Source organism: Capsella rubella, unplaced genomic scaffold, assembly GCF_000375325.1.
Source record: "Capsella rubella cultivar Monte Gargano unplaced genomic scaffold, Caprub1_0 scaffold_1, whole genome shotgun sequence".
Taxonomy (NCBI): Eukaryota; Viridiplantae; Streptophyta; class Magnoliopsida; order Brassicales; family Brassicaceae; genus Capsella; species Capsella rubella.
In genome coordinates this window covers 6,323,507-6,351,007 of record NW_006238923.1, presented here as the reverse complement: position 1 = coordinate 6,351,007, position 27,501 = coordinate 6,323,507, and the positions used below count along the sequence as shown (strand labels likewise).

The window sequence follows — 27,501 nt, the reverse complement described above, 5'->3', positions numbered from 1 at the left end:
TGGTTCCATTCCCAGCCCTTTGTCTCATCGAACACTACATCGCGACTTACCACAATTTTCCTTGTTTTAGGGTCAAGCAAGCGGTATGCCTTTGAACCTGGCTCAGTCCCTAGGTGTATGAGAATACGTGTCCGATCATCCAATTTTTTCAAGTGTGGCTTGTCTATCTTAGCATAAGCGATACACCCGAAGATTCGTACATGCTCGACATCAGGTTTCTTTGATCGAAACGATTCATATGGTGTTTGTTCCTTAAGCGCTCGTGTTAAGACCCGGTTCAAGAGATAAGTCGTGTGTCGAATGGCTTTTCCCCAAAGGTAGTTAGGCATTCGCATATGTTTTAACATGCTTCTTGTCATCTCCATCATTGTTCTGTTCCTTCTTTCCACTACACCATTTTGTTGTGGTGTGTAAGGAGCGGTTATATGCCTTTTAATGCCATGTTCCTCACAATAAGAGTTAAACTCTATTGACACGAATTCTCCTCCTCGATCCGTTCTAAAAGTCTGAATCTTCTCTCCCGTTTCCTTCTCCACCATAGTTTTAAAGTTCTTGAACTTAGAGAAAGCATCTCCTTTTTCTTTTAGAAGAATGCTCCACATGTAGCGAGAGTGATCATCAATAAGTACAAAAATATACCTATTTCCAGCACTTGTACTTGGTGTTATTGGACCACAGAGATCACCATGGACTAGTTCAAGAAGTTTTGTTGCTCTATAGCTTGTTGCTTGTGGAAAAACTTGTCGGGTCTGTTTTCCGAGAAGACACGAGCTACACACCTCTTTCTCAATAGTAATGTTTGGAACTCCTAGAACCAATTCCTTGTCCAACATTGCTTTTAAAGTGGTGAGATTCACATGACCCATACGAGCATGCCATTTACTTGTCTCGGTCATGCTTGTTAGATATAAACACGCATTGTCTCGTAGCATCATCCGGACTTTGTACAAGCGATTCTTGGACCTTTTTGCCTTTACTAGAAGCTTTCCCTCACGGTCACACATAGTTAGGTAATCTTCTTTGAGTTCTATGGTGCATCCGGATTCCGTAGCTTGTCCAAGGCTGACGATATTGCTTTTTAGGTCAGGTATAAAGTATACGTCGGTAAGCATTCTTGATGTTCCATGCAAATCAACAAATGCAATCGTTCCTTTCCCTTTGATATCGATTCTTGAATCATCTCCGAACCTCACTGTTCCGGTGACTGAGCTATCCATTGAATCAAAATACCGTCTATCTCCAGTCATATGGTTGCTTGCCCCATTGTCAAGGTACCAAATGTTTTCTTCATCAGAATTCGTCTCAAACTTGCTGGGCACGCAATGCTTCTCATTCAAGTAGACAGTCTCATGTAACATGAGTTCATCTGCTGTCTCATGTAACATGAGTTCATCTGCTGTTTGTGTGTCTTTAGCATCCACCTTCTCATTCTCTTGTGCTTCTTGCAACTTAAGTAGGCGATCAGGACATGAGGAAGCATAGTGGCCAAGTTTATCGCATCGAAAGCAAGTTATTTGCGACAAATCTCTTCCACCATTCCTTCCACGACCTCGTCCTCTTGAAGAACCTCGACTCCCTCTTCCACGTCCTCTTGTATCCCCGCTACCATCTCTGGAATAGTATGTATTCTCAGCGTTTGAATACATAAGCTTGCTTTGTTCATCTTGATCAATGTCATCGTCTCGCACTCGTTCTTCGTACACCTTCAGACGACCAACAATCTCCTCAAAGCTTGTCTTATTCAAGTCGAGAACTTGCTCAAGAGATGCAACAATGTGAATATACTTTCTTCGAGGGATACTTTTAAGGAACTTCTTCACGATCTTTGGCTCTTCGATGATCTCTCCCAAGGCGGATGACTTTGAAGCAATCTCAGCAAGTTTGCTGCTGAAGTCATCGATGCTCTCTGTTTCCTTCATTGTGAGTCGATCGAATTCAGCCATAAGGGTTTGCAAACGAGCCTCCTTAGCCCGCTCTGCTCCAACATACTTTGTTTGGATCGATTCCCAAACTTGCTTCGCCGAAGTAAGCCCACCAAATTGAAGAACAAGCGACTCGGGTATGGATTGAAATAGCAAAGCGATTGCCATATCATTCTTTTCGACGTCTTCTGTCGCTGTTTCAATGATGTCCCAAGCTTTGTGCACTTTGAGACAGGATTTCATCTTGATGGCCCAAACCGTATAGTTGCAGGAGGAGAGCATAGGACATTGTATGGAAGAGGAGCTTCCACTCGGTTTTGTAACAGGAACAATCTCGCTCATGCTTTCAAGTATGCTTTCAATTAGTATGAGGTTTTGTTTTGCTCTGATACCAAATCTAGAATCAAAGATTAAAAGATCAAGATCAAATATAAAAGAATCACTCTCTTTTATTACTTTAGGAAAATCTCTCAAAACCTAAAGCTCTCAATCTCTCAATCTCAATTCTCACAAGTTATGTCACACCTTGACATCTCCTTATATAAGAAAAGAATTAGTTTATAACTCCTATTCTAATTAGGAGATAACACCAAAACATATATTTAGATAAACTCCTAAATATATAAAACTTAATCATAATCTTCTTATGCTTGCACTCCAAACTTACTTCAAGCTTAAGTCAACAAGTCATGCATGTATGATGAGCAACCTAAAATATCATTTTAACCATTATTTCGTACTACTAATTAATCATCATATCAGGAAACAAATTTTTAATAAAAGATGACAAAAACATATCACTATATTTATCAAATGGCTATAATAGTGGATAGACACTCTCTGACATTTTGCTTTCATGCCCATATTGCACAAGTATTTTTTATAATCAAAGGAGGGGAAAGAAACAAATAGATCATTGGTCTTAAAGCAGACAAAGTAGATACAGTTTCAGATCACCAAATAGGCAAATACAATAAAAATATGTAAAACGACAAAATAGATGGTAGTGTCGAAGAAAACAAGTTGTACCCCAAAAAAAAAAAAAAGAAGAATAATCTATGATATATGTGACCCTGACTTATATTTTGTTCAATAATATGATAATAAAATATTTATATGTATTTTTTCCAAAAAAACATATATATATATATATATATATATATATATATATATTTATATGTATTATTGACAATACTAAACTAATATTTAAGAAATTAAAATACCACAAACTCTTATTTTCCGCAATACAAAATAACAACGGGGGATAAAGGATCTTAAGGTTAAATTATCAAGACAAACATTTCCATGTCATGTTTAGTTATGAATAAGAAATTAATATCCAGGATTGAATTCGGTTGATAATATAAAGATGACCCTAATTTCTAGAATCTATACTGTTATTTGTAACATCATTGTGAAGCATTTATACTATTTTCTCCAAGTTTTTGAATAAAAATTAGAAAAAAATATCAGAAATGGAAATGGACAGAAAGCTACTAGAAGTATATATTATTTTATAGTATTTTGCATTATTATATAGTTTTCCTTCTCAATAAACAACGAGAGAAAAAGTAAACATGAAAATCCCACATTGACCAATTCTTTAACGAATGGTCCATTTCAAGCTGTCCATACTAATTTCATGGATGCATGCATCTTTTTCTGAGTGTTACTTTGCATTTTAGGAATGTATGTGTAAATTAAGCCATAAAGGTACTAGCTCCTTTATAAGCCATCATATGTAAATCTAATATTTATTTAAATTTCTACTAAAAAAAAAATGTTTTCGTTTTGAATTCACATTCGGTTTTATAAGATTAAACAGTGAAAGTATATCATGTCGTGCGTGGAGATCATTTTTATTTTGTTAGGATGATCATCTATATATATATGCATGATCCAAATTCAAGCATATATCATGCATGTGTTAATGCCCCAATCAATTACGTAAGGATGTCATCAAAAGCCATATACATACTAATCTCGAGCGAATTGCGAAACACATTGCATTAACAATATCATATGACTTGAGAAGTTAAAATCCCGACTACGTACTATGCAAATATGTGCCTGTTTTCCTTAAGCATCCTAACAAAATAAAAATAAAACTCATTTTTAGATCACCAAACAAGTAAAAAAGTATGAGAATCTGAGAAGGAACATTAATTTAGGCATTTTTACGTCAGAAAGAAAACATAATGTTGATTCTAATATATTGCCATATATGAAATTTTAAACAGCAACTTTTGTCGTATATAATCAGATACGACCTGTCTAGTGGATTGAGAAATGTTGAAAATGCCATATATATATATATATATATATATATATATATTTCTTAGGAAAAAAAAAAAATATGAAAGAAACATAGAGAATAATAACGTAAGATCGAGCAGGACACATACATAAGTGTATTATTACATAAACGAAATATCTGAATTATTGATAATCTCAATCATGAAGATTATGAATAGGCAAGATCTCAATCAGATGCTGTGAACCGTCTCTATTTAGTTTTATAAAATAAGTAGAAAGAGATCGATGAGATATTGGATGGATAATATAAAAGAGAGAGAGAGAGACCACAAAGAGAATTGAAAGAAAGAAAGAGGAATTAGAAAGATTATGGTTTGTTCGATCGTCTGCAAAACACGTCCATGGGCTTCGCATCACAGAAATTACTATTTTGTCTCTGTTTTTGGTTCGGGAGACACACATCATTGTCTTTGGAAAGCTACAGAAGTGAAGGGTGTTTCTGTCTCTTTACACCGACAAAGTCTCTTTTGTTCCATTCCATTTACACACACACATATTAATTTCTTCTCTGATTATTAGTAGTTTCCAAAACCTTGCGCAACTTGGCCTCTTTTATCGTATCTGTATACTGTTAACTGTTCTATGCCTATCTCTCGCTCTTTTGGCTTTCTTCAAACCTATTCCGCTCAGTTTTGTGTGACAAAGAAGAATATAAAAGACTATCTCTGATGAGCTAGTTTTAAACCTAGAATATCCATGCTAATTAAGTAACCAAAAGCAAATTTATATATGGATGATAAACCATCCCTTTTACCATGTTAGTTTTAACATAAACACAATCCTTATTTTTAGTATGTTCCATATAGCCATATTGCAAGTCGATTTTATGAACGAACTTCTGACATCAAGTAATATAGCCATATTACCAGACTAAGATTTCTCAAATAAATTTATAAACTAAAACTAAAACCAACATGATAACACACTAATAATCATTTCTTTTTGTTAAAGACTGATCATCAAACCCATTTCGCTAAGTACTTTTTGTAATATTGTTTACACGGTTGCATTTTATCTTCTCGATCTCTTCATCAATTCACTCCTCAACACTTTGACGTACATGAGCTAGTTAATTCACCCTTAGTTATAACTTCTTTTTCACATGAGCTAACTGATCCATAGTTACAACTTGTTTTGCGAAAAAAAAAAAAACTAACAAGAAGAAAAAGAAGAGGACAATTACTGAGATATTTACATGACAATTATATATAGCCAATATAAGTCACCAACAAATTCATAATGTCGAAAATTACAAGTATACAGATTACAAAATACTATATATTCCAAGTTGGGTCGTATAACATATCGCATCCAAATAAATATAAGAATAATTTCGAGAACAGTATTAAAAAAAGAAAAAGAAGCAAAGATAATGAAAAGAGAAAACAAAAGTCAAAGGGACCATGTTGATAAATGGAAGACAGGACTCCCATCTCTTGTTTGTCTACCCATCTCCACTGTCTCACGTGCCTTTGCTCTCTGCCAATTGTATCCCATTCATACATTCATTACTTAGAAACAATTGATCACATTAAACAAATATAATTGTCATCGCAACAACTAGTTAGACTTAAAGATCATCTATAATGGAGAGCCAAACAAAGAGAGAAGAAGTGTACTACTAAACCATATATGTAAAGGCCGGATTAGACCTGTCGAACATATTATAATTGCGGGTTATGTAGTCCGTATAATATTGTCCGATAAGATTGAATCTAAACTATAAATACTAAAACCTGTATTTCAATATATATATATATTTGTTGAACCGACTCTATATATCAAAACATACCGGACCCATCATCTCTACCACTAATTCAATATATTTTTGCTTATCTATTGAAAACGTACAGCATTACCAGTATGTTCTAGTACCTGCATGGAATCAACAGCATCGGTCTCTGAGTTGAAGTCATAAAACGAACTTGCTGCAGTAAGTTTCATCGAGAGAAACTGAATCGACAAGATAAAAACAAAATGAATAACTCTATGGGAATATGTAATTCAGGGTAAAAAGAATTAAAACTATTAATTAACCTCGACTTGATTCTGTAGAGACTGGACATAATTAATTATCTCGTCAAGCATTGTAGCCATTCCCATAGCCTGCACCCACCAAACATACACTCTCATTGTCACCAATAAATCAATAGAGAAATTCACATTACGAATTTACGATTTACGTAATAAATTCGAATAAGATTTCTTATAGTAAACTTAAAAAAAAATATCAGAAGAGAAAAGTTCAATACGAGGCTGCCAAAGAAAAACATATTTAGCAAAAATCACACACATGCATGCATATAAAAAACATTTTTGGTACATCTGTAAATCTTAATTATGTTTTATTAAAATAAAAGTTATTTTTACCATTAAATACAAAAAGGGTTAAATTATACTCAAAAAAATTAGTGGTAATATTTATAGTCGGGCCATTAATTTCTACTTTAAGTATAAGAAATGGTTAAATTTAATATATGAAAAAAAAAGTGAACAATTCTTAACTCCTTTTTTTTTTTTGCACTCTTATATTACCTTATAACATCCAGGAACCATATCTTGCAAGCATCTCAATCTCTCGTTTATTTTCCCTCGCCGAACCTGAAATGATATAGAAAAGTTATATTACATGTAAATAAATACACACGTACCGTTTTTATATGGAAATCAGCTAGCTAAGCTAAAAAAGAATTAAAGCAAATTTTACCCGTTCGGCTAAGCTGTGGCTATCAGTGGCTTGGCCTCTTCTGGCCCTCACGTGAACTACTTCCCTCTCTTTCCCTTCTTCTTCTTCTTCTTTCTTCTTCTTCAGCCTCTTACCTCTTCTCAGAGTACCCTATTTTTGTATACAAAACAAAAGTAACTATAAGTAAAAGAAATGTCAAAGGAGTCTACGAAAATGATAAGATTAGGGTTTCGAGATCATTTACCGTTTCGGCGGTATTAATAATATGAGAGACTCCAGTACTATTCTCCGATGAAGACAGAGAATGTAACAAAGCTTTTCTCTTCTTGGTCTCATCGACGTTGCTGTGATCATCAGAATGGATGAAACTTGAGGTCGGGGAGACATTGTTACTATTATCTGGAGAGTTCCCGTGAATATGAAGTAATTGTTGTTGTTGTTGATGATGATGATGAAGGAAGAGCGACTCGAGAGAAGTGGAGGATGGATGAAATGTTTGGAAATTATGAAGGTTACTGTTGTTGTTGTTGTTTAGATCCGCAGCTTGAGTTATAGAAGAATATATATCCATGGCTATTGTCTGAAACTCAGAAGAAAGATTCTCGAAATTCGCCATTAACCCTATAATACTAAAGTGAGATATGTTTTTTTTTCTTGAAGCTGTTTTTTTTTTTTTTTTTAACTTCTTGAGACTGAATTTGATACAAAACTTGAGACTCTTATATTGTTCGATTGAATTATTTTATTAAACAAAAATATATATTTTTATTATAAATGAGAAAAAGAAATGTGGGGAAAATTAAGAAACAAAAAAAAAAAAAGAGAGAAATAATAAAGGGAGAGCCACGCGGGCAAGTGAACGTTGTGGGATTTGTGTGTCGGGGGGAGAGATACGTCCAAACAAGGGAAATGGGACCATTTGTTTGGTCGTGTGGGGTTCCATTAGACTCTCTCTTTGCAAGGGGGAAAGAACATTTCTAGTTAGTTTGGTGTGTATGGTTAAGTGTAAATGAAATGGATGTAGCCAAACTTAGTTGATATCCCCAAACAAACAAAACAAAAAAAAACTTTGTTTAATTAAAATATTTCATTAATGTTTCTGCAGAGAGCGTTTTGTGTAGGTTTATAGGGTAAAATATCACATCCATTTGCCAACTTATGTTTCCAAAATATTGCCAATGCCAATTACTCGACAAACTACAATGAACATGTGTAAAACTATACACATATGCATATATTATCCAAGAAATATGAAGATAAACGAAAACATATATTTACAAGTTGAGATTGTGTAACAAGTAAGCACAATGGTTCTTGTTAATATGTTGCCGTCAAATTACAATCAACATATGGATAGATTATTCCAAAAAAAAAAAAAAAACATTGTGGAATGTATGAATCTTTAGTTAATGTAAAATTTTGAGTTGCCTAATTTATATATCTCTTTTGAAGAAATCGGCATTAATTCTAGATCGATTTCTTTAACGTATTTCCTTTAGATGATCAAACACGTATGTTAAGTTTTAGGAGTGAGTTAGGTTGCAACAAATGTCAATATATAGTTGGGCCATTGCTATAGATTATCAAATTATGTATGTAGTATGGTCGAAGGATCTGATTCACATGCAATTACACTCATTCATCAAGATGACTTACTCTCTAACTTGTTCATTAATGGTAGTAGTAAAGCATCCATGCCCTAGATTGGTGTGCTTTCATTGGGAAATTTTGGATACAACAATATGGACTTTTAAATCGTTAACATATATAGGACGACGTTTCCTTAATTAAACTTCCCTGACCTTATTTAGCTAATTACCATCATAGGCATCATTATGTGGATCTATCATCTGTGGTGAGAGTACTATTTTATTTAAGAAACTCAGATCATATATACATTCCCAAAAATATCATCTATTACAGACACACAAACACCAACTGTCAGTTGACAAAATTTAAACATAATCAACACATACAAATGTTAGTGTCCTTTTTTTTTTTTTGACATACAATTGTTACTGTTCGTGTGACTGATTTACTTACTGTCCCATTTCACAATTACACTATCAGGAGACTGTGTAACCAACGGTCCACTCTTCTTGGCATCTGCAACCTCCATTTCCGAACCATAACCATTGCTCTGTATCCTCGTCAGCGTATCCTGCACGCGCGACATGCACGGCCTAAGATCTTTATCGGACTGCAAGCATTGGAACGCCAGCTCAGCGACGGCGATCACCGTCTGTCTCACTCTTGTATCCGTGTCAAACCCTAGTGACGGATCCACTATCTCCCCTAGCTCGTGGTTCTGGATTTTCACGACTGCCATGTTTGATAGGTTGATCTCTTGGCGCGGTCTTGTGATATCGACTGCTGGAAGCGAGGATATAAGCTCCATTAACACTACCGCGAAGCTGTACACGTCGCTTTTGTTGGAGAGTTGATAGCACAAGTGGTAATCCGGGTCGACGTAGCCTGGAGTTCCTTGTGGTGCGGTTGATACATGCGTTCTATCCATCGGAAACAGTCTAGAGAGTCCAAAATCCGCAACCTGTATGTCGAAAACAGGAAAAAAGAAGAACTAAGTTAAGATTATGATAAGACAATATCATACAATGATGGGGGCTACATGGCCAGATCAAGACCGGTGACTAAATCAAGGTCCGACTCAAGTACAAACATAAGTAATAACCAGTGTAAGTTACTGACCTTGACATTGAAGTTTTGGTCGAGAAGGATGTTGTTGGATTTAACATCACGATGGATGATCTTGGAGGCGTGGAGATACTTCAAGGCAGAGGCAGTTTCAACAGCGATCTTGAGCCTAGTAGACCAAGGAAGCGTGCTCGGGTTAGCTTGTGGACCATGTAGATGATCAGCTAACGTGCCGTTTGCAACATACTCATACACCAGCAGTAAATCCCTGCTCTGTTTTGAGGAGCATCCAAAGAGAGCCACGAGGTTCGGATGGCGTAAACCCGTTAAGATCTCAACCTCGTTCCTGAATTGCTCTGCTCTTTTGAAGTTGTTGTCGTATAACCGTTTCACGGCTACGCTTCGTCCATCTTTAAGCTTACCGTAATAGACGGTACCAAAGCCTCCATCGCCGAGTTCTTTAGATGGGTCGAAGTTACCAGTGGCTTCTTCAAGCTCTTCGTAAGAGAAAAGACGAACTCCTACTAATAATTTCTCTGCTTTCTCAACGTCAAAAGACTTTGAAGATGGATCTGAGGAGATGTTTCTTGGAAGCAATGCAGAAGAAGTTCTGTAACTTTTTGTTTTCCTACGATGGTACAAATACCAAAAAACACTCGCAGCTATTAACCCCAAGACCGTAGCGGCAGCACCTGAATGATATTTTGTAATCCGTTAGGACTTGAGTGAACTGATAAACTAGAAAAAGAAAAGAGAAGAAAGAAAAGAAAAAAAACAGAGTATAACCTAGCAACTGTAATCAAGTTGCACATTTTGCCAAAGTGTAATTTTATATTTTTAATGGTGTCAAGAGTATGTTTTATTATAACCATAGATCGAAGTCTAGAAGTTGAAGCCTTTTTAGTTTTTACCAAACAGAAGCTTGAAAGAATCTTACCAATGAGGACCTTCACCTTCACTCTATGAGCACGAGTGCCTGAAATGAAGAAACAGAGAAGGAAGCAGTCGGGGTTATTTCAGAGCTTAGCATTCGCAAGAACATTGAGATTAAGACTGACATTTATTTAACCAATCAGAGTTAACTAAAAAAGCATAATACAATGAATTGTTGAGAAAATTGAAGTAAAGAAGAAAGAAATATAATGTCAAAATATTAGTTACTCGTAGTACCATTCTTGCAAGTATCATGAATCTTAGGTCCATCAGGACACAAGCATACAAATTCTTGTTGATCAGTTCCACATCTCCCGCCACTGTTAATGCAGCGGAAGCAACTGTTTGCAGTCCAGTTCAGAACAAAACCCCTCTTCAAAATCTCGACATAAGTCATACCCTTCATATCAGACTCGTTACTAGCTGAAACAGGAACATCGACTAGTTTCTGGCACAACATGGATGCAATATTTTTCTCTTTTCCCAGTTTCTCTCTGTCAAAGACACCAAAAGATCGAAGAAGACTCGTGTTTCCAGGACAAGTAAGAGGGTATAACGTAAAATCCTTCAGAAGGTGATAGGAGCAATTGTAAAGTATAGAGAAGTTGATATGAGAAGGGTTCACAAAGAAAGGAGTCCTGTGGAGGGTAAGATTATGCAAAGGGCTGGGACATGGATCATCATGAGACGCCTTTGAGTTCACGACCTGAAACGACTGTGTCAAGTAAGATATGTTTTTGATGAGGTAATCCTCACCGGATATCCCGAGAACAGGGAGCTTCTGATCATCATCACAAGTGAGTTCGAAACTTGGATAGCCACAAAAGGATTTTTGCATGCCGGATAGATAGAATGGATAGGAGATCTTGGGACCTCTGCCGCATGATTTCGGCTCACAAGCCTCGAACTTTGGATCAAGAGAGAGGGTTTGAGTTGCTAATATTGTGAAGTAAAAGATGGATGTATAGAGTAAACTTGGAATTGAAGGATCCATTTTTAGGGTGAGAAGAAGATAATTAGGTGAAGAAGAAACAAGAAGAAGAGAACAAAACAGATAGAAAACAAACAAAGCAAATCAAAAGATTTTTCAGAGGAGTGGGTGAGAGAGTAAAAAGTTTGTTCAACTAGTGTGTGCAAAGAGTATAATAGTACTATTTTTCTTGGTATAAAGAAAATAAAGACTGCAACTTGACTTAAAAACTGTATCTTGAGCCTCTGAGGTTGTAGTGCTCTCAATTATTGATTTAAAAATTGGAGTAAATCATTTTAATGGAGTTTGTGTAAAAGAGATTTGTGTGTTCTTTTTTGCAAGAGAGGGTCGGTTAGGGTCGTCGGTTTTACTAGCAGAAACTTCAAACAAAAGAAAGTTAGAAAAGTCGTTGCTTTTTTTCCATCTTTGAAGACCGACCATGAAAATGGTATTACCGGATCGAGAATAACTAGTGTTGGCCCAAAAAGCACAAGGTTCGATCCAGCCTGCTTGCTTTACTGAAAAAAAACCCAGCTACATGTAATCCTAATTTTTCTAGGAGCGAAGAAGACAGTCACATAAATAACGTAGGACATATCGTGTATGATGATCAATGGAAAACAGGACACGTATCACTAGGTTGAAAAAGTCAGAATGTATCTATAAAAGATTATTATAAGTTTTGGTCAATTACGATAGCAATTCTCTACCAAGTAATGGACTACCAATTGGTCAAAGTATACGTTCTGAAGTCTATAATGTGCAGAATCGATCCGATGGAACTAACTAATCTTCAGTAATCACAAGATATTGATGTAAATGATGAAGGACTAACCTTTGTTATCACCGTAACAGGAAAATTTGTGAGGCTTGTCTTCACATAGACATTGGAAATTTTCCGACCCTTTCTCCGAACCACAAATCCCACCGGAAGTGTTACAAGTCTGGCAGACTCGATCCTTTATACTGTACTTCAAACCGAACCCTTGTTTCAAAGCCCGCTCCAATGCTCCGCTTGATTCATTTGAGTGGTGAAGATACTTCTTAGCAGAGCCAAGCATGGGAATTTCTCCAACTTTTGTACAACCATTGACATAAGTATACGACGGTCCAAAGACGTGATATGTTTTCCGACTGTCGTTTGTTTGGCAAGAAATATTTGATAGCGAGCTTACGTTTTCGGGGCAGTCGAACAAATCAGTCTTCTCGGTGTGTTGGTTTAGCGTAAACTCCTTCTCGCCGTTGAAGTTCAAAATCTCAGGGCAGTTCCCGTCTAACAAGCTCTCATCAACAACGGTAATTACATGATCCGTCAGATTCACGGATTTAACGCGAAGTTTGATATCCCCGATTTCCAGGGATAGGGTGTGATTATTCTCGCAGGATAATTCGAATGATGATTGGCCGCAGAATTTGGGTTTAGGAGATCCCCAGAACGGATACGTGGTGTTAGACTCGAACACCTGCTGTCCAGATCCACATGTCAGACGTGAGCGACACACTTCGTACTGTTGGTCGGCGGAGAAGCACGACGGGAGATCAGCGACGGAGAAGACGAGGAAGCTGGTGAAGAGAAGAAGAGAGATGGACATTGGGTTTTGACAACTGTAGAGTTTTTCCTTCTTTTTGTTTGTTGTGAGGTGTTTTGGGGGATTTTTATGGAAGATTGGTCAATATGATCGATGACGACTTTTATTAATTACAGTCCGGCGAAATATGAACAGATAATGATATGATCTCTGATTAGTGATTTAATAAGCCTAGATAAATTATGTTATTTGTATATGAACGGTCAGAGATTCGTACACAACTTTAAATGGCTACTTTGACTTGTTTGGAACTATAGGTTTTGTTTTTTTTTGGACAGCCTGAGAGCGACTTGATAGTTGATATCAATATATACAGTTGTTCGTCTTATGTTTTATGATGACTTATTTGTAAATTATAAACATTTTAATTCTTTGACCCCCCAAAAAAAAAACATTATATGTTTATGTATGTCAACAAAAGCTTTTGCATTTTTTAAGCTTCCAATATATATATATATATATATATATATATATATATATAAATCACTGAATATATTAAAAGAACAGATGAGATTATTATCGAATTAGATAAGAATATGATGTTAAAATCTATGTTAATCTTTCATGTATAACCTCACTGGAAAAATGACTTCAACCGTAATTCTGAAAAAAAAATATATTCAGGACTAGTGGAAATTGTGCCAATCATATATATAATAGCATCAAACGAAATGTGAGGTGAACATGGTTTTTGATATCTTCCTGAAAATGTCAACTATATGATATAGACTACTTGTATCGATCCAATAGAAGAAAAAAACACATCGTTGAATTAAATAAACACACAGATGGAGAATGGAATTATTATGTTTCTTTAAGCTTTGAAGTTTGACCAAGAGAAAAACGATAATACATGTTTCATGTTAAATGGTATGAGAGTCGTGTATCTATTTTATCCCCATTTACTTGGTTTTGATGATAAAATTCAAGTTCAACTAAAGTTGCTATAAAGAAAATTAAAAAAGAAGAAGATACAGGCTTGCAGATATCTAAAAAATCACAGGCAAAAAGACTTTGACTTCACTTCACATCTCAAAGACTCAGTATTAAATAGTTCCAATCCCCGCACTTGCAATAGGGGAGGAGGTTCTACGCCTAGTGAGCCCGTAAATGACTAAACGTAGTTTACTAGTATTTTATACGCTAATTAAACTGGATAGTAGTAGTATTAAAGCTATTTCCCGCTTGGATTGCAAATAGATTATTATTTTGCAGCACAAAAGGAAAAGACAATAAAAATAAATGACCGTTTTGTTAGTAAGCCAATAATTCACAAGATGACAAAAAATATTCAGCAGTGTATTTCAAAATCGTAGCAAAATGAAATTTAAGGTGATTTACAGAAGAAAGTAGAAATGTACGGGATATATTTTGAGATAATATAAAAATAGAAGCCCCTTAAAAGAAACGTGGAAAGAACTAGCCGTTAGGAGCTTCCTCAGATTCAAAATCTCACTCTCTCTCTCTCTCTCCACGGACTTCCGTAAAGACAAAAAGAACCCCAAAACCCGTTTCTTCTTCTTCTTCTTCTTCTTCTTCTTCATCATCATCATTTCTACCACAAAAGCTTCACGATACTCAGAAACCTCTCTCACTATCTCCTTCTCTTATATTCTTTTATTTTTTATTTTATTTTTTTATTGTCTCTATCGTCGATCTGATACGATTCTGTATTTATTCCTCGCTGCCTGAGATCTGAGACTAAATTCTCTGATTCCTCTTGGTTCTCTGTAAGTGTTTTTGATCTCTTACTTATACTATTGTTTAGTGAAGTGAAAATTTTGGGAAGTTTTTTGAGTTTAACATTTCTGGATTGGATGAAATTAATCTAAAACATTTCCTTTTATGAATTAGATTTGGTCAAATCGAAATGTTGCTTTATGTGTGTTTTTCCTTAGATAGATCTGAGTAATTTTTAAAACTATCCCTAGATTTCTGGGAAATTTTCTGAGCTTTATTAGATCTGATGATTTCTCAAAATAAAAACAACAATTTTGTAAACATTTTTTTGTAGATAGATGACAATGAGAACTCCTGGGACTCCTGTGTCCAAGATGGACAGAACACAAGCTGTAACACCAGGTGGAAGCTCAAGATCCAGGGAGGAGAAGATAGTTGTTACTGTTAGGTTAAGGCCACTGAACAAGAAAGAACTGTTTGCTAAAGACCAAGTTGCTTGGGAATGCGTAGATGACCACACCATTGTGTCTAAACCACAAGCTCAAGAACGTTTGCATCACCAGTCCTCATTTACATTCGGTAATTTCGAACTTGTTCATAATCTACCTTTATGTTGTGTTTCCAACTCTTAATTCCTCTGGTCTTATGATTATAATGCATCCTTCTGGTTTCAGATAAAGTTTTTGGACCAGAGAGTTTAACAGAAAACGTGTATGAAGATGGTGTTAAGAATGTTGCATTGTCTGCTTTGATGGGCATCAATGGTACTCTATCTTATGACTCAATTCTGTTTTCTTGGCGTTTACTTGGATTGCTCATATAGATTGACTAATCTTTCTTATTGTTTCAGCAACTATATTTGCCTACGGACAAACGAGCAGTGGAAAGACATACACCATGAGAGGAGTAACGGAGAAAGCTGTCAATGATATTTACAATCACATTATTAAGGTAAAGCAATGCTATCCTATGATCAGAGTTGCTAACCAATGTTTTCAGATGTCAGTGCAGTTCTTCTGACCAATACCTTTATTTGTTTCACTGCTGTTTCCAGACCCCTGAAAGAGATTTTACCATCAAGATTTCTGGTCTGGAAATATATAATGAAAATGTCAGAGATCTCCTGAATTCCGATTCCGGCCGTGCCCTTAAACTCCTTGATGACCCAGAGGTATCACACTAATTATGTTCTTGATGATGTTATGGCCTTGACTGAATGTAGACTTTCCATTGATCTAATCACCTAATTTTCCACAATTGCAGAAAGGTACTGTGGTTGAAAAACTGGTTGAAGAAACAGCTAATAATGATCAACATTTGAGGCATCTAATTAGCATTTGTGAAGGTAACTTGAATAAGTTGGATTCTCTTTGGCTTTTTGTGATTATATTCTCTTGGTTCGTTCCTGTTCGATAAAACTGACTGCTGGAGTTTATATTCTTTTGTTTTAGCTCAAAGACAAGTTGGGGAAACTGCTTTGAATGATACCAGCTCGCGGTCACACCAGATAATCAGACTGGTAATCTTCTTAGTTCACTAATTCCTTAAAACACTCATATGTCCTGCAATTGCTAATAACATATGCTTGATGGCAAACAGACAATACAAAGTACTCACCGCGAAAATTCAGATTGTGTGAGGTCATACATGGCTAGTCTGGTAAAAATGGATCCGTCTCTGTTCAATTTCTCTGTTTTTGCATAATGTTTAGCTTGAAAATTGTGGACTTAGTGTGTGTGTGAATGCATTGCAGAACTTTGTGGACTTAGCAGGAAGCGAAAGAGCATCACAATCGCAGGCAGATGGAACGAGACTCAGGGAAGGTTGCCATATCAATCTAAGTCTAATGACACTTACAACTGTCATAAGGAAATTAAGGTAATGTACAAACATATTTTTTTTCGAGTGACATTAAAATCACAAACACTTGTTAGTAATTTATCTTAATCTGTGAACTCTTCATAGTGTGGGGAAAAGAAGCGGCCATATACCTTACAGAGACTCCAAGCTTACACGGATTTTACAGCATTCACTAGGTGGAAATGCTCGAACAGCTATTATATGTACATTGAGTCCAGCTTCGGCTCATGTTGAACAATCAAGAAATACTCTATACTTCGCCAACCGAGCCAAAGAAGTTACAAACAACGCCCATGTGAACATGGTAATGATCTTTGTTCCATGCTTTTGGTTCTTCTCAATGCCCTTTGGGATGAAAACAGACTAAATTTTTTACTTGCCCTCTACCATCTCCAGGTTGTCTCTGATAAGCAACTAGTGAAACATCTTCAGAAAGAAGTGGCTAGATTGGAGGCCGAGCGTCGAACCCCTGATCCATCAAGAGAAAAGGATTTCAAGATCCAGCAGGTTTCTATTTTACTTCAGCTTTGTCCAAACACCAAAATATATAATTGAACACAAGCTTTGGTACTTAGGTTTTGTCTCTTTTGTGACTTTTTTTTAGATGGAAATGGAAATTGAAGAGCTTAGGAGACAAAGAGATGATGCACAAATTCAACTTGAGGAATTGCGCCAAAAGCTTCAAGGGGATCAGCAGCAAGATAAGGTCTCTAAGTGTACCTCTCTGGCTCATTACTGTGCTAAATTTATTCACACGCATAAGCTAAACCTTTTGTTGTATCTCAGGGCTTAAATCCTTTTGAATCCCCAGACCCACCGGTCAGAAAATGTCTTTCCTATTCTGTTGCCGTGACTCCTACCGCGGAGAACAAAACATTAAACCGAAATGAGAGAGCTAGAAAGACTACAATACGCCAATCTATGATACGACAATCATCAACTGCTCCTTTTACATTGATGCATGAAATCCGCAAACTTGAACACCTTCAAGAACAGCTAGGAGAGGAAGCAACGAAAGCTCTTGAAGTGCTACAGAAGGAAGTAGCTTGCCATAGACTAGGGAATCAAGATGCAGCTCAGACGATAGCTAAGCTCCAAGCAGAGATAAGGGAAATGCGTACTGTTAAACCGTCCGCAATGCTTAAAGATGTTGTGGGTGTTGGAGATGTCATAGCTCCTAACAAGAGTGTAAGTGCCAATCTCAAGGAAGAGATAACAAGGCTCCATTCACAAGGAAGCACCATTGCAAATCTAGAGGAGCAACTTGAGAGCGTTCAGAAGTCAATAGATAAGTTGGTGATGTCTCTTCCGAGCAATATCAATGCTGGAGATGAAACCCCAAAGACAAAGAATCATCATCATCATCAATCAAAGAAGAAGAAGCTTCTTCCTTTGACACCAAGCAGCGTATCCAACCGCCAGAACTTCTTGAAATCCCCATGCTCTCCTCTTTCCGCTTCTAGGCAAGTCTTGGATTGTGATGCTGAGAACAAAGATCCTCAAGAGAACAACAATTCAGCAACTAGAGGGGTAACGACACCACAAGGGTCTGAGAAAGAGACTCCACAGAAAGGAGAAGAAAGCGGAGATGTCTCGTCAAGAGAAAGCACTCCAGGCTACAGGAGATCAAGCTCTGTGAACATGAAGAAAATGCAGCAAATGTTCCAAAATGCAGCAGAGGAGAACGTGAGAAGCATAAGAGCATACGTAACTGAACTCAAAGAACGTGTAGCTAAACTACAGTACCAGAAACAACTTCTCGTTTGTCAGGTTAGACAAAGAAAACAAACCCTCAGAATAAATCCTGTTTTGCTCCTTTATATATCTTCTCATCTGTTTCTAACTTGTGCAGGTGCTTGAGTTGGAAGCAAATGATGGAGCTGGATATAGTGTAGAGAACGAGGAGAACACGATAATGGAAGATGAAGAGCAGAGTCAAGTTGCGTGGCATATAACTTTCATAGAAGAAAGACAACAGATCATAGAGCTGTGGCATGTCTGCCACGTCTCGATAATCCACAGGACACAGTTCTATCTACTATTCAAAGGTGATCAAGCCGATCAAATCTACATGGAAGTCGAGCTAAGACGGTTGACTTGGTTAGAACAGCATCTAGCAGAAGTAGGTAACGCAACTCCAGCTCGAAACTGCGATGAATCCATAGTCTCTCTATCTTCAAGGTAATTAATGAATGAAATAATTTATCACTTAGAAATAGTTTCACAAACGTTACGTTTTTTGGATTAATGGTCTTGTTTGGTTTTCAGTATAAAAGCATTGAGAAGAGAGCGAGAGTTTTTGGCGAAAAGGGTAAATTCGAGACTGACGCCTGAGGAGAGAGAGGAGTTGTATATGAAATGGGATGTGCCATTGGAAGGGAAACAGAGGAAACTTCAGTTCGTGAACAAGCTATGGACTGATCCTTACGACTCAAGGCACGTGCAAGAGAGTGCAGAGATAGTTGCGAAGCTTGTTGGATTCTGCGAAAGTGGTAACATCTCAAAAGAGATGTTTGAGCTCAACTTCGCTGTGCCTTCTGACAAAAGGCAGTGGAACATTGGTTGGGACAACATCTCAAATCTTCTTCATCTGTGAAGCATTTTTTGTGTATGTTTTATTTCTGTGTAATAAGCCATTGAACCAAAAGTTTTACAAACGCTGCGTTTTATTGAAAACAAGTATGCGCCACGTGCCATATTTAGAAGACTCTCTAGTCTCTCCTCGTCCTTTTCGCTGGACAACCATATAAAATAAACATATCTCAGCTATTAACCAAAAAAAAAAAATACATTTTCCCTTTTTTTAATATAAATGTTTGTTGCTGTTCTCTCGAATCATTCCTTAGAAAGATTTTCACTTTCCAATTGCTTCACTGTCTTGTCGATCCTGCTTCTCATTTTTTTCTTCATTTTTTTTTTTACTTTTAAGCTCTGAAAACCCCCAAAATTTTTTGAAAATTCAAATTTTGGAGAAGAAAGGCGAGACAAAATCGTCTTTGAATTCTCTTCGTTTATGATCTGTTCAATTAGAGGAACGATCGTGATTGCTACTGGAAACTCATTTCCCAGATTACCCATAAAAAAATCATCTGGATTTCATGTGAACGGGTCTCGAATTCGAAATGGTTTCCAGATTAATGTCGCAGATTTTCGACTTTCATCAGTGTCGGTGGACGCGGTGCCAATGAGGTTAAGATCATCACAGAAGAGGAAGAAGAGGAACATCGGTTGTGGTGTTTCCCCTTCTTCGCCGTCGGCGACGACGACAGTGGTTGATGATGAAGTGGCTGTTAGACGGAATTTGGCAATGAGGCGGGTTTTGGAGGATAACGGTGGCGATGGAAGCTCCGTCAGAGATTTCTCGCTATTCACGTCCAAGAGAGGTGACACGTTGTTCACTCAGTCATGGACACCTGTTGACTCCACTAAGATCAGGTCAATTCTCGTTTGTTACTTGTTTTGTCTCTTACTGATGATTGATTCCATTGTTTCTCTGGAAAACTTAGTAAGTAATGAAAGATCTTTTAAGCTTTTTGGCTATGTTGGGTACTAAAAGCAACTAGAACGAGGTCCCCTCTCTGTCTTGAGACCTGTGGTTCACGAGAATTTAAATGATAATGGTGTCGTTTTTCTAGGGGTGTTTCTTGGATTCCTATTTCGCTTTCTCAGCTGGTCCTAGTATTACTTTGGATTCAATGGTTTTAGTAGTTTCCTTAGGTTATAGATAAGAGCTATTTAGACTAACACTACAAAGGATTTGTTTTATTTGGTAACATTTCTTGCCTTCATCATGTCGTTGCTTGGGACTAGTTGTTAATATTCATGTGAAGAAGATCTTGTTTGGATTCCTAGGTTCTAAAGCTGATATAATTCTGTGAGCTTGCTTGCAGGGGACTTGTTGTTCTGCTACATGGTCTGAACGAACACAGGTTTGTTGTGTAGCTTTTGAGTTTGATCATAAACTCTACTTCCATATAAGAAGCTTAAGGTGAATTAATACAAACGCTCAACAGTGGCAGGTATAGTGATTTCGCAAAGCAGCTAAATGTTATAGGATTCAAGGTCTATGGAATAGATTGGATCGGTAAAACCACTTTACCAATTTAAAGTTTTCGTGTTAAGCATTTATCAGTGTATATATAATTTATCTATTGTGATACTCAATAAAGTTTTATCTTTGCTCATATAGGTCATGGTGGAAGCGATGGACTTCATGCTTATGTTCCTTCTCTTGATTATGCTGTCGCTGATTTGGTATGATCTCTTTTCAGTTTCCAAGACATGCCATTTGCTTAACTCGGACTGCTGCTTGAACACTACACTGGCTATGAAATAAAAATATTTGCAGAAATCGTTTTTGGAGAAGGTAATTGCAGAAAACCCGGGAATGCCCTGTTTCTGCGTTGGCCATTCAACAGGAGGAGCCATCATTTTAAAGGTTAAAAGATCTTCAAACATGTTCATGTCACTGCTCTTGAAACCGTCCGTATGTATATAAATTGTTATTGCAGGCTATGCTTGATGCAAAGATCGAAGCTCGAGTTGCAGGGATTGTGCTAACTTCACCCGCAGTTGGAGTCCAACCATCTCATCCTATCTTCGGCGTAAGTCAAATCTAAAAACCTCAAGAATCTGAACAACTTTCACAAACATTTTTTTGGCTTTTGTCGTGAAAAATGGAGCTTTTTCAACAGGTAATTGCACCGGTCCTTGCGCTGCTCATACCGAGATATCAACTAAGTGCTGCAAAAAAGAAAATAATGCCGGTTTCTCGTGACCCGGAAGCTGTTGTGGCCAAATACTCTGACCCATTAGTCTACACTGGGTTTATCCGAGCAAGAACCGGTAACGAGATCCTAAGACTTGGTGCCCATTTGCTGCGGAATCTGAACAGAATCAAGGTCCCATTTCTTGTGCTACACGGAACAGCTGATACAGTTACTGATCCCAAAGGTACTCAGAAGCTATACGAGGAGGCTTCCTCGTTGGATAAGTCAATCAAGCTGTTCGATGGGTTGCTTCACGATCTGCTCTTTGAACCAGAACGGGAAAGTATCGCTGGGGTCATATTGGATTGGCTACACCAGCGGGTTTAAATTGGTCAAACCAAATGTAGCAGCTCAAATGCGACGAAAGAAAGACCTAATAAGAGTTTCTCTGTTTCTTAGGTTTGATCTCGACACCATTTTGGTTTCACGTACATTTTATTGTAATGAATATACGATTTTGTAACAATGTAAGTGGTTGTCGTAACCATTTCTTGTATAAATGATAGTTACTAGAAGACTACTAGTTCTTCAGCTAAAGCGCATCTTTCCGAAAATCTTCAAAAGATTTTTGCTCTGCAAAGTGTCATCCTCACATTTAAAAATTCGATACGCAGCCGCCTCTTAATTTTTGTTGGAGCCTCGTATAATTATATTTTATTTCATGCAATGCGATTAAACTATGCTATCCAAAATTAAACTATTTGAAAAAAGTAATAAAGATCCACAGACCCGTAACAGAGCAATCGGGTCAATCTATACACTTTGACGGAGAAAAGAGTGACGGAGAAGCTGCGACGCCGTCCACCTCTCACTCCATTCTTTACGTAGACAACAATCAACAAAACTCCTAAATTCGTCGGAACATCCTTCCGGCGCACGCGGCGGTTCTCCGAAACACACGGCGCACATGAGCGTCGCCCAATCAAGTCTCTGTCCCCGAGGAAGCAACGGAAAATGTCCGACGAATAACTCGAGGATCATCAATCCAAAACTCCATATATCGCCTGCGTATACATCGGAGTTCTCTCCGGCGACGGAGTCGAATCTCTCGGGGCTCATGTAAGCGCACGTGCCGACGTACGAATCGCAGTAGTCGAACGACCGGTTCATGATAATGCTCACACCGAAATCGGCGATTTTAACTTCGTTTCTCGAATTCAAGAGGAGGTTCGCAGGCTTGATGTCTCTGTGAACGATCTTGAGAGAGTGGAGATAGCTCAGTCCTTTCAAAATCTGGCGGGAAAATCCTGCGAGTTGTTTCTCGGTTACGGCGCCGCGGAGAGATTCTAGGTTTCCGCCGTCCATATACTCGAGGAGGATCGAAACCTCGCCGGAGGTTGGTTTCCCGAAGATCCCGTGACACCGGACTATGTAAGGAGAATCTGTGCGGCGTAGGATCTCCATCTCGCGCGTTAATTGTCTTGTGAAACTCGGGCTCCTGTCTCCGTTGACTGTTTTCAGAGCGTATAGCTCCGCGGTGGTTTTGTGTTGGACTTTGTACACGATCCCACCGTTTCCGCTCCCGAGAACGTGGAGTTTCTCGATATCGGAAGCGCAGATTCCGTTGGCAAAAGCGGTGGTTGTGACGGCGGCGGTGGAGGAAGGAAAGGAGAAACAAGGGAGGCGATCGGAGAGAGGTGGAAGAGGTAGACGGAGGTTGATCTGACGGCGTTCACGAACAAGAGCCATTGAAATTGGAAGAGATACAAGTGATAATGATGATCCGGAGAATTTCGAAGAAGAAGAATGATGGAAACTGCAGCTTTTATTTGGACTCTTGATAAGTGAGGAGCCTTGGTTTTTATATATAGTAGCTGATTAAATCCTATCATTTTATTTAGTTTTAATTTTTAACTAAAAATGGCAACTAGTGATTATGATAAATCTAGCACGAGATTAAATGCATGGGACTGTAATCTGTCTACTTACCCGGATACTGGCTTATTATGGATTGCGATGAGATGGCATGATTAACTCTCACTATTCATACTTGGATAAGAATACTAATTACATTTTTGTTTAAAAGAGTATTAATTAACTTGATGGAGAGTAATAGAGTAAACAAGTGGAATGTATAATTCCATATTTTGTGTCGAAGAGTTAACATGAATGTTATGAGGTTCAATGTACCATGGAGGCTAACCAATAATTTATTTTTAATATATATGGACGTCTAGTGAAAATGACCAACCAATAATTTATTTTTAGGCCATCGTGCAAAAAAAACTTTCCAATGGCCATCGCCGATATTGCCAAATTTTAAATACTATAATTATTGATAAGATCTTTAGATTCTTATTAGTGGACACACCTGTACAAAAAGAACGGAGCGAGTATCGTTTAGATTGTGTTTTGCCCAGGAAAAACAAGATTGTGTTTCACTGTCATGAGTGTATGAAAAGAATATGAGATTTTGAAATAATGTAACAACTCAAACAAGTTCTTGTTTGTCAATTTTATAACGTTTTATATATTATACATATGATTCATTTAGTCTTTGATACAATCGTTGATGTTGAATCAAAAAGAAATTCTATATCTTTCTGTCAGAAATATTCTTATGTACATACATAATGGATTTCGTATAAATTTTTTAGTTTGATAATTGGACTCCTTTTGGCCCTTTAATCAAGTATATTGGTGAAAACGGTCCTAGAAGTCTCAGAATTCGGATTAATGCTAAGGTTGGAGATGTCTGCAATAGCAATGGCTGGAAAATGGCTGATCCTCGATCAGAACAGGCCTTAAATCTACAAATTCATCTGACAGCCATTACTAATCCCTATGAGGCCATTGAGGAGGACTCCTATGCGTGGGTTATAGAAGGAAAGAGCTGCGAGGGCTACTCGTCCTCAAAAACATGGTCTGTCCTAAGACCAAGAGCAGAAGAGGTTTCATGGCATAGATCTGTTTGGTTTAAAGGAGCTATTCCAAGAAATGCTTTTAATATGTGGATCGCAAACCTGGACAGGCTCCCAACAAAGACAAGGCTCGCTAATTGGGGGGTTAACATCAACCCAATCTGCGATCTCTGCAATACCAATCAGGAATCGAGGGATCACCTCTTCTTGACGTGTGATTATGCTTTGTATATTTGGAATGCAGTAAGCAGGAGGCTGAGCCTTCCCGGTTTGCGATTTCAGAACTGGATGGAGTTGATAGCTTGGACAAAAACAAAGAACATCAGATCGCCTACAACGTTGAGAAAGTTAGTAGCCGAAGCTGTCATTTATGCCCTATGGAAACAAAGAAACAATGTGGTGCATAATCAGGTTCACATCCCTCCATCGGTGCTGTTCAAAGACATCGACAGGGAACTAAAAAATTCCATCACAGCAAGGAGTATCAAGAAGAGTTTTAAGTCCCTAATGGCTAGGTGGCTGAGAAGAAATTGTTTCTTTTGTGATCCTTCTTGATTTATCTAGTCTATCTTTGTATTGCTTTCCTGTTTTCCACTTTTTTTGCCAGGAAACCAATGTTGTAATGGTTGCAAAACCAAACCTTTTCATATCTATGATATTTGCAGTTTAGCAAAAAAAAAAAAAAAAATATATTTCTGAAGATGTAATAAATTCATTGAGATAATCTTCGAAGTAATTGAGAATTTATTAATGGGCCTCTATATAGAATATGAACGAACGGCATAATTGGGCTTGCGTCGTATAATACGGGTACAAACCCGTTTGATGGACCCGGCTCCTACCGGATTGCTGTAAAATCAATTTTTGGAAGTGTTCTTCAAATTAGCAGCCGAAACTTCGATTTCTAAATTTTGGTTCGTAATCGGAGACCACTAGACTTGTTGTGCAGATAGATTCTATTGGAGAAGTAAAAGCCGATTTCGCGGCACTGAGTTAGCATATCGAATCTCGTTTCCACCGGGAAGATTTCCCGGCACACTGTAGTAGTTCTGACTTGGATTTTGTGTGGCTATGCCTTCGGTTGCTTCTAAACAGTATCCAGGTCTTATCAGATTCCTCCTTTCTTCGAAACCCTAACATACCTGCGTCAATCATTAATGCTGCATTCGTATAAGTCTGATTGATCGTGATTTGTGTGGTTGCAGACGATGTTAGCCTACTAGTTTTGTTGCTTGATACAAATCCCTTTTTCTGGAGCACTACTTCGATCACGTTCTCTCAATTCCTTTCTCATGTAAGTGTCGTTTCTGACGAAATGATTTGCTTGTTTGTTCAATGCTTCTTTTGTTTGTTATTCAGATTTCTGGTGATTGCTGTTTATGTGTAGGTGCTTGCGTTTCTGAATGCGGTTTTGGGGTTAAATCAATTGAACCAAGTTGTTGTTATAGCTACTGGGTACAGTTCCTGTGAGTACATTTATGATTCCTCTTTGACATCGAATCATGGGAGTTTCGAGAGAGACAGAACTGGGATGCCTCCTCTTTTTGCTTCTTTGCTGAACAAATTGGAAGACTTTGTTACCAAAGATGAGGAGCTCAGCAGGGAGGAGGGAAATGAGGATAGAACACCTTCTTGTCTCTTATCAGGATCACTCTCCATGGCTCTTTGCTGTATCCTCTATTCAAATCATATAGCATTTGGTCACTCTTTTTTTTTTTTCGGTGTGGTTTTTGCATATATAAATTTATAGGCTTTGTTTGCATAACATCTGCTAGTAATCTTAAAGCTTATCTTCCACTTTTCTCTGCCAAACCTATAGCATGTCTAGGGCCATCTGGTAATATATTTGATTTATCAGTGTTTTTTTTTTTTTTTTTAAATGTTTTGCTTAAATTATCTGGCTAGATATACAGAGGGTCTTCCGTTCTGGACATCTTCATCCCCAGCCCCGGGTGCGTTTTCAGTATGATATACATGTCAATCGATTGTCATATATAATATATTCTTGATTCCTCTGTAGGGATTTTCAGCTAAGTATTGTTTCATATAGACTTAGACTCGTCTCTATTATGATTTATCTGTTCCATTGCAAATCCCCATAAAGTAGAACTGATAGTGCTATTGGCATATGTATGAAATACAGATTTTATGCTTGCAAGGTTCCCCAGATGGCCCGGAACAGTATGGTCTTCTGTAACCTTTTTCTTCTTCTACTTGGCAATATTTTCTCCTGTATGTCTGGACTCATTAAGGGCTTTATTCTTTTTTAGATATGTAGCTGTTATGAACTCTATCTTCTCTGCCCAGCGCTTAATGGTAATCTTCATTTTGATTGGTTCTTAGCGATTTCTGTTTTCAAAATTTCAAACTCAAGTCACATCATCATTTGTTCTTTAGGTTCCCATAGATTCATGTTACATAGGTGTACAGAACTCAGCATTTTTGCAGCAGGTAATACCATTTATCATATCTTCAACTCCTGACTCTCCCACCTATGCGTTCGATTTTACTACCTGGCAAATTTGTAGGCATCTTATATAACAGGCGGTGTACATCACACACCTAAACAGTTGGATGGGCTGTTTCAGTATCTAACGGTACACATTCAACTCAAGTCTAGACTCAAACCATTATGTGACTCGTTTCATTTAGCTAACTTTTGTTTGTTTTGTTATGCACAAAAGACAATCTTTGCAACTGATTTGCACTCCCGCGGTTTTGTACAACTTCCTAAACCCATAGGTGTTGATTTTCGAGCATCGTAAGTGATCAAATTATGGACTCTTTAATTAATCGGGTCTCCCCTGCATGTATAACTGATGGTTTTAAGTACACAACTTGCAGGTGTTTTTGCCACAAGAAGACAATCGATATGGGCTACATATGCTCAGTGTGTCTATCCATTTTCTGTGAGCATCACAAGAAATGTTCAACGTGCGGGTGAGAGATTTGATCCCATCTTCTTCTTTCTCAGTAAATCAGAATAATAATCTATCAAGGTCTTTGTTTCTGATATACATAAACTTTTATTTGCAGGTCTGTTTTTGGTCAGTCTAAACTTGATGAATCTTCATCTGTTTCTGATAAGAAGAAAAAAGCTTCTCAGACCTAAATTCATCTTTTGTGCCCAACAGAAACTTCAAATTTTTGTTCAATAATTTGTTGTTGTGTTTAGAATCTATGTGAACAAATATCAAACTGAAAATCAATCAAACTACCATTTTGATCATACAACTTTTAAATATTTGTTGCTATCACCA

At 37.4% G+C, this 27,501-nt stretch overlaps 7 protein-coding genes across 10 annotated transcripts; 4 read left to right on the top strand and 3 right to left on the bottom strand.

Annotated features, from left to right (window-relative positions):
* Nucleotides 1-5,500: 5,500 nt before the first annotated feature.
* Nucleotides 5,501-7,594, bottom strand: LOC17899497 (transcription factor BEE 1). Its single transcript, XM_006305406.2, has 6 exons — nucleotides 7,169-7,594; nucleotides 6,946-7,074; nucleotides 6,774-6,839; nucleotides 6,276-6,344; nucleotides 6,114-6,191; nucleotides 5,501-5,717 (listed from the first exon to the last, which is right to left on the bottom strand). Exons 1-6 carry the CDS (start codon nucleotides 7,538-7,540, stop codon nucleotides 5,631-5,633), a joined length of 801 nt encoding a protein of 266 aa, XP_006305468.2. The 5' UTR covers nucleotides 7,541-7,594; the 3' UTR covers nucleotides 5,501-5,630.
* A 1,181-nt stretch (nucleotides 7,595-8,775) lies between these two features.
* Nucleotides 8,776-13,363, bottom strand: LOC17900116 (LEAF RUST 10 DISEASE-RESISTANCE LOCUS RECEPTOR-LIKE PROTEIN KINASE-like 1.2). Of its 2 annotated transcripts, none has more exons than XM_006303863.2 (4): nucleotides 12,318-13,363; nucleotides 10,517-10,555; nucleotides 9,634-10,271; nucleotides 8,776-9,475 (listed from the first exon to the last, which is right to left on the bottom strand). In XM_006303863.2, exons 1-4 carry the CDS (start codon nucleotides 13,072-13,074, stop codon nucleotides 8,960-8,962), a joined length of 1,950 nt encoding a protein of 649 aa, XP_006303925.1. In that variant the 5' UTR covers nucleotides 13,075-13,363; the 3' UTR covers nucleotides 8,776-8,959. The 2 variants fall into 2 exon arrangements, with proteins under 2 accessions (XP_006303925.1, XP_023645139.1); XM_023789371.1 differs by lacking the exon at nucleotides 12,318-13,363 and adding an exon at nucleotides 10,750-12,280.
* Nucleotides 13,364-14,591: 1,228 nt separating this feature from the next.
* Nucleotides 14,592-19,318, top strand: LOC17897032 (kinesin-like protein KIN-7A). Of its 2 annotated transcripts, none has more exons than XM_023789035.1 (15): nucleotides 14,592-14,801; nucleotides 15,090-15,330; nucleotides 15,426-15,515; nucleotides 15,602-15,702; nucleotides 15,806-15,922; nucleotides 16,015-16,096; nucleotides 16,203-16,270; nucleotides 16,351-16,410; nucleotides 16,505-16,629; nucleotides 16,717-16,915; nucleotides 17,008-17,118; nucleotides 17,216-17,317; nucleotides 17,398-18,381; nucleotides 18,464-18,792; nucleotides 18,880-19,318. In XM_023789035.1, the coding sequence occupies exons 2-15, from the start codon at nucleotides 15,090-15,092 to the stop codon at nucleotides 19,205-19,207; spliced, it is 2,937 nt and encodes a 978-aa protein (XP_023644803.1). In that variant the 5' UTR covers nucleotides 14,592-14,801; the 3' UTR covers nucleotides 19,208-19,318. The 2 variants fall into 2 exon arrangements, with proteins under 2 accessions (XP_023644803.1, XP_006303901.1); XM_006303839.2 differs by having other exon boundaries at nucleotides 14,593-14,801; nucleotides 15,086-15,330.
* An 87-nt stretch (nucleotides 19,319-19,405) lies between these two features.
* Nucleotides 19,406-21,911, top strand: LOC17900907 (monoacylglycerol lipase). Of its 2 annotated transcripts, none has more exons than XM_023789036.1 (7): nucleotides 19,406-20,046; nucleotides 20,502-20,540; nucleotides 20,631-20,695; nucleotides 20,801-20,865; nucleotides 20,960-21,049; nucleotides 21,123-21,215; nucleotides 21,306-21,911. In XM_023789036.1, the coding sequence occupies exons 1-7, from the start codon at nucleotides 19,625-19,627 to the stop codon at nucleotides 21,705-21,707; spliced, it is 1,176 nt and encodes a 391-aa protein (XP_023644804.1). In that variant the 5' UTR covers nucleotides 19,406-19,624; the 3' UTR covers nucleotides 21,708-21,911. The 2 variants fall into 2 exon arrangements, with proteins under 2 accessions (XP_023644804.1, XP_006305013.1); XM_006304951.2 differs by having other exon boundaries at nucleotides 20,625-20,695.
* Nucleotides 21,912-22,006: 95 nt separating this feature from the next.
* LOC17899627 (mitogen-activated protein kinase kinase 7) lies at nucleotides 22,007-23,145 on the bottom strand. Its single transcript, XM_006303565.2, has one exon. The coding sequence runs from the start codon at nucleotides 23,067-23,069 to the stop codon at nucleotides 22,134-22,136; it is 936 nt and encodes a 311-aa protein (XP_006303627.1). The 5' UTR covers nucleotides 23,070-23,145; the 3' UTR covers nucleotides 22,007-22,133.
* Nucleotides 23,146-24,097: 952 nt separating this feature from the next.
* On the top strand, nucleotides 24,098-24,796 carry LOC111828559. Its single transcript, XM_023776783.1, has one exon. It carries the CDS (start codon nucleotides 24,098-24,100, stop codon nucleotides 24,794-24,796), a length of 699 nt encoding a protein of 232 aa, XP_023632551.1.
* Nucleotides 24,797-25,124: 328 nt separating this feature from the next.
* On the top strand, nucleotides 25,125-27,483 carry LOC17899661 (RNA polymerase II transcription factor B subunit 4). Its single transcript, XM_006305394.2, has 11 exons — nucleotides 25,125-25,343; nucleotides 25,447-25,535; nucleotides 25,629-25,911; nucleotides 26,147-26,193; nucleotides 26,385-26,422; nucleotides 26,512-26,557; nucleotides 26,639-26,692; nucleotides 26,770-26,838; nucleotides 26,926-27,002; nucleotides 27,086-27,181; nucleotides 27,278-27,483. Exons 1-11 carry the CDS (start codon nucleotides 25,313-25,315, stop codon nucleotides 27,351-27,353), a joined length of 906 nt encoding a protein of 301 aa, XP_006305456.1. The 5' UTR covers nucleotides 25,125-25,312; the 3' UTR covers nucleotides 27,354-27,483.
* Nucleotides 27,484-27,501: the final 18 nt, after the last annotated feature.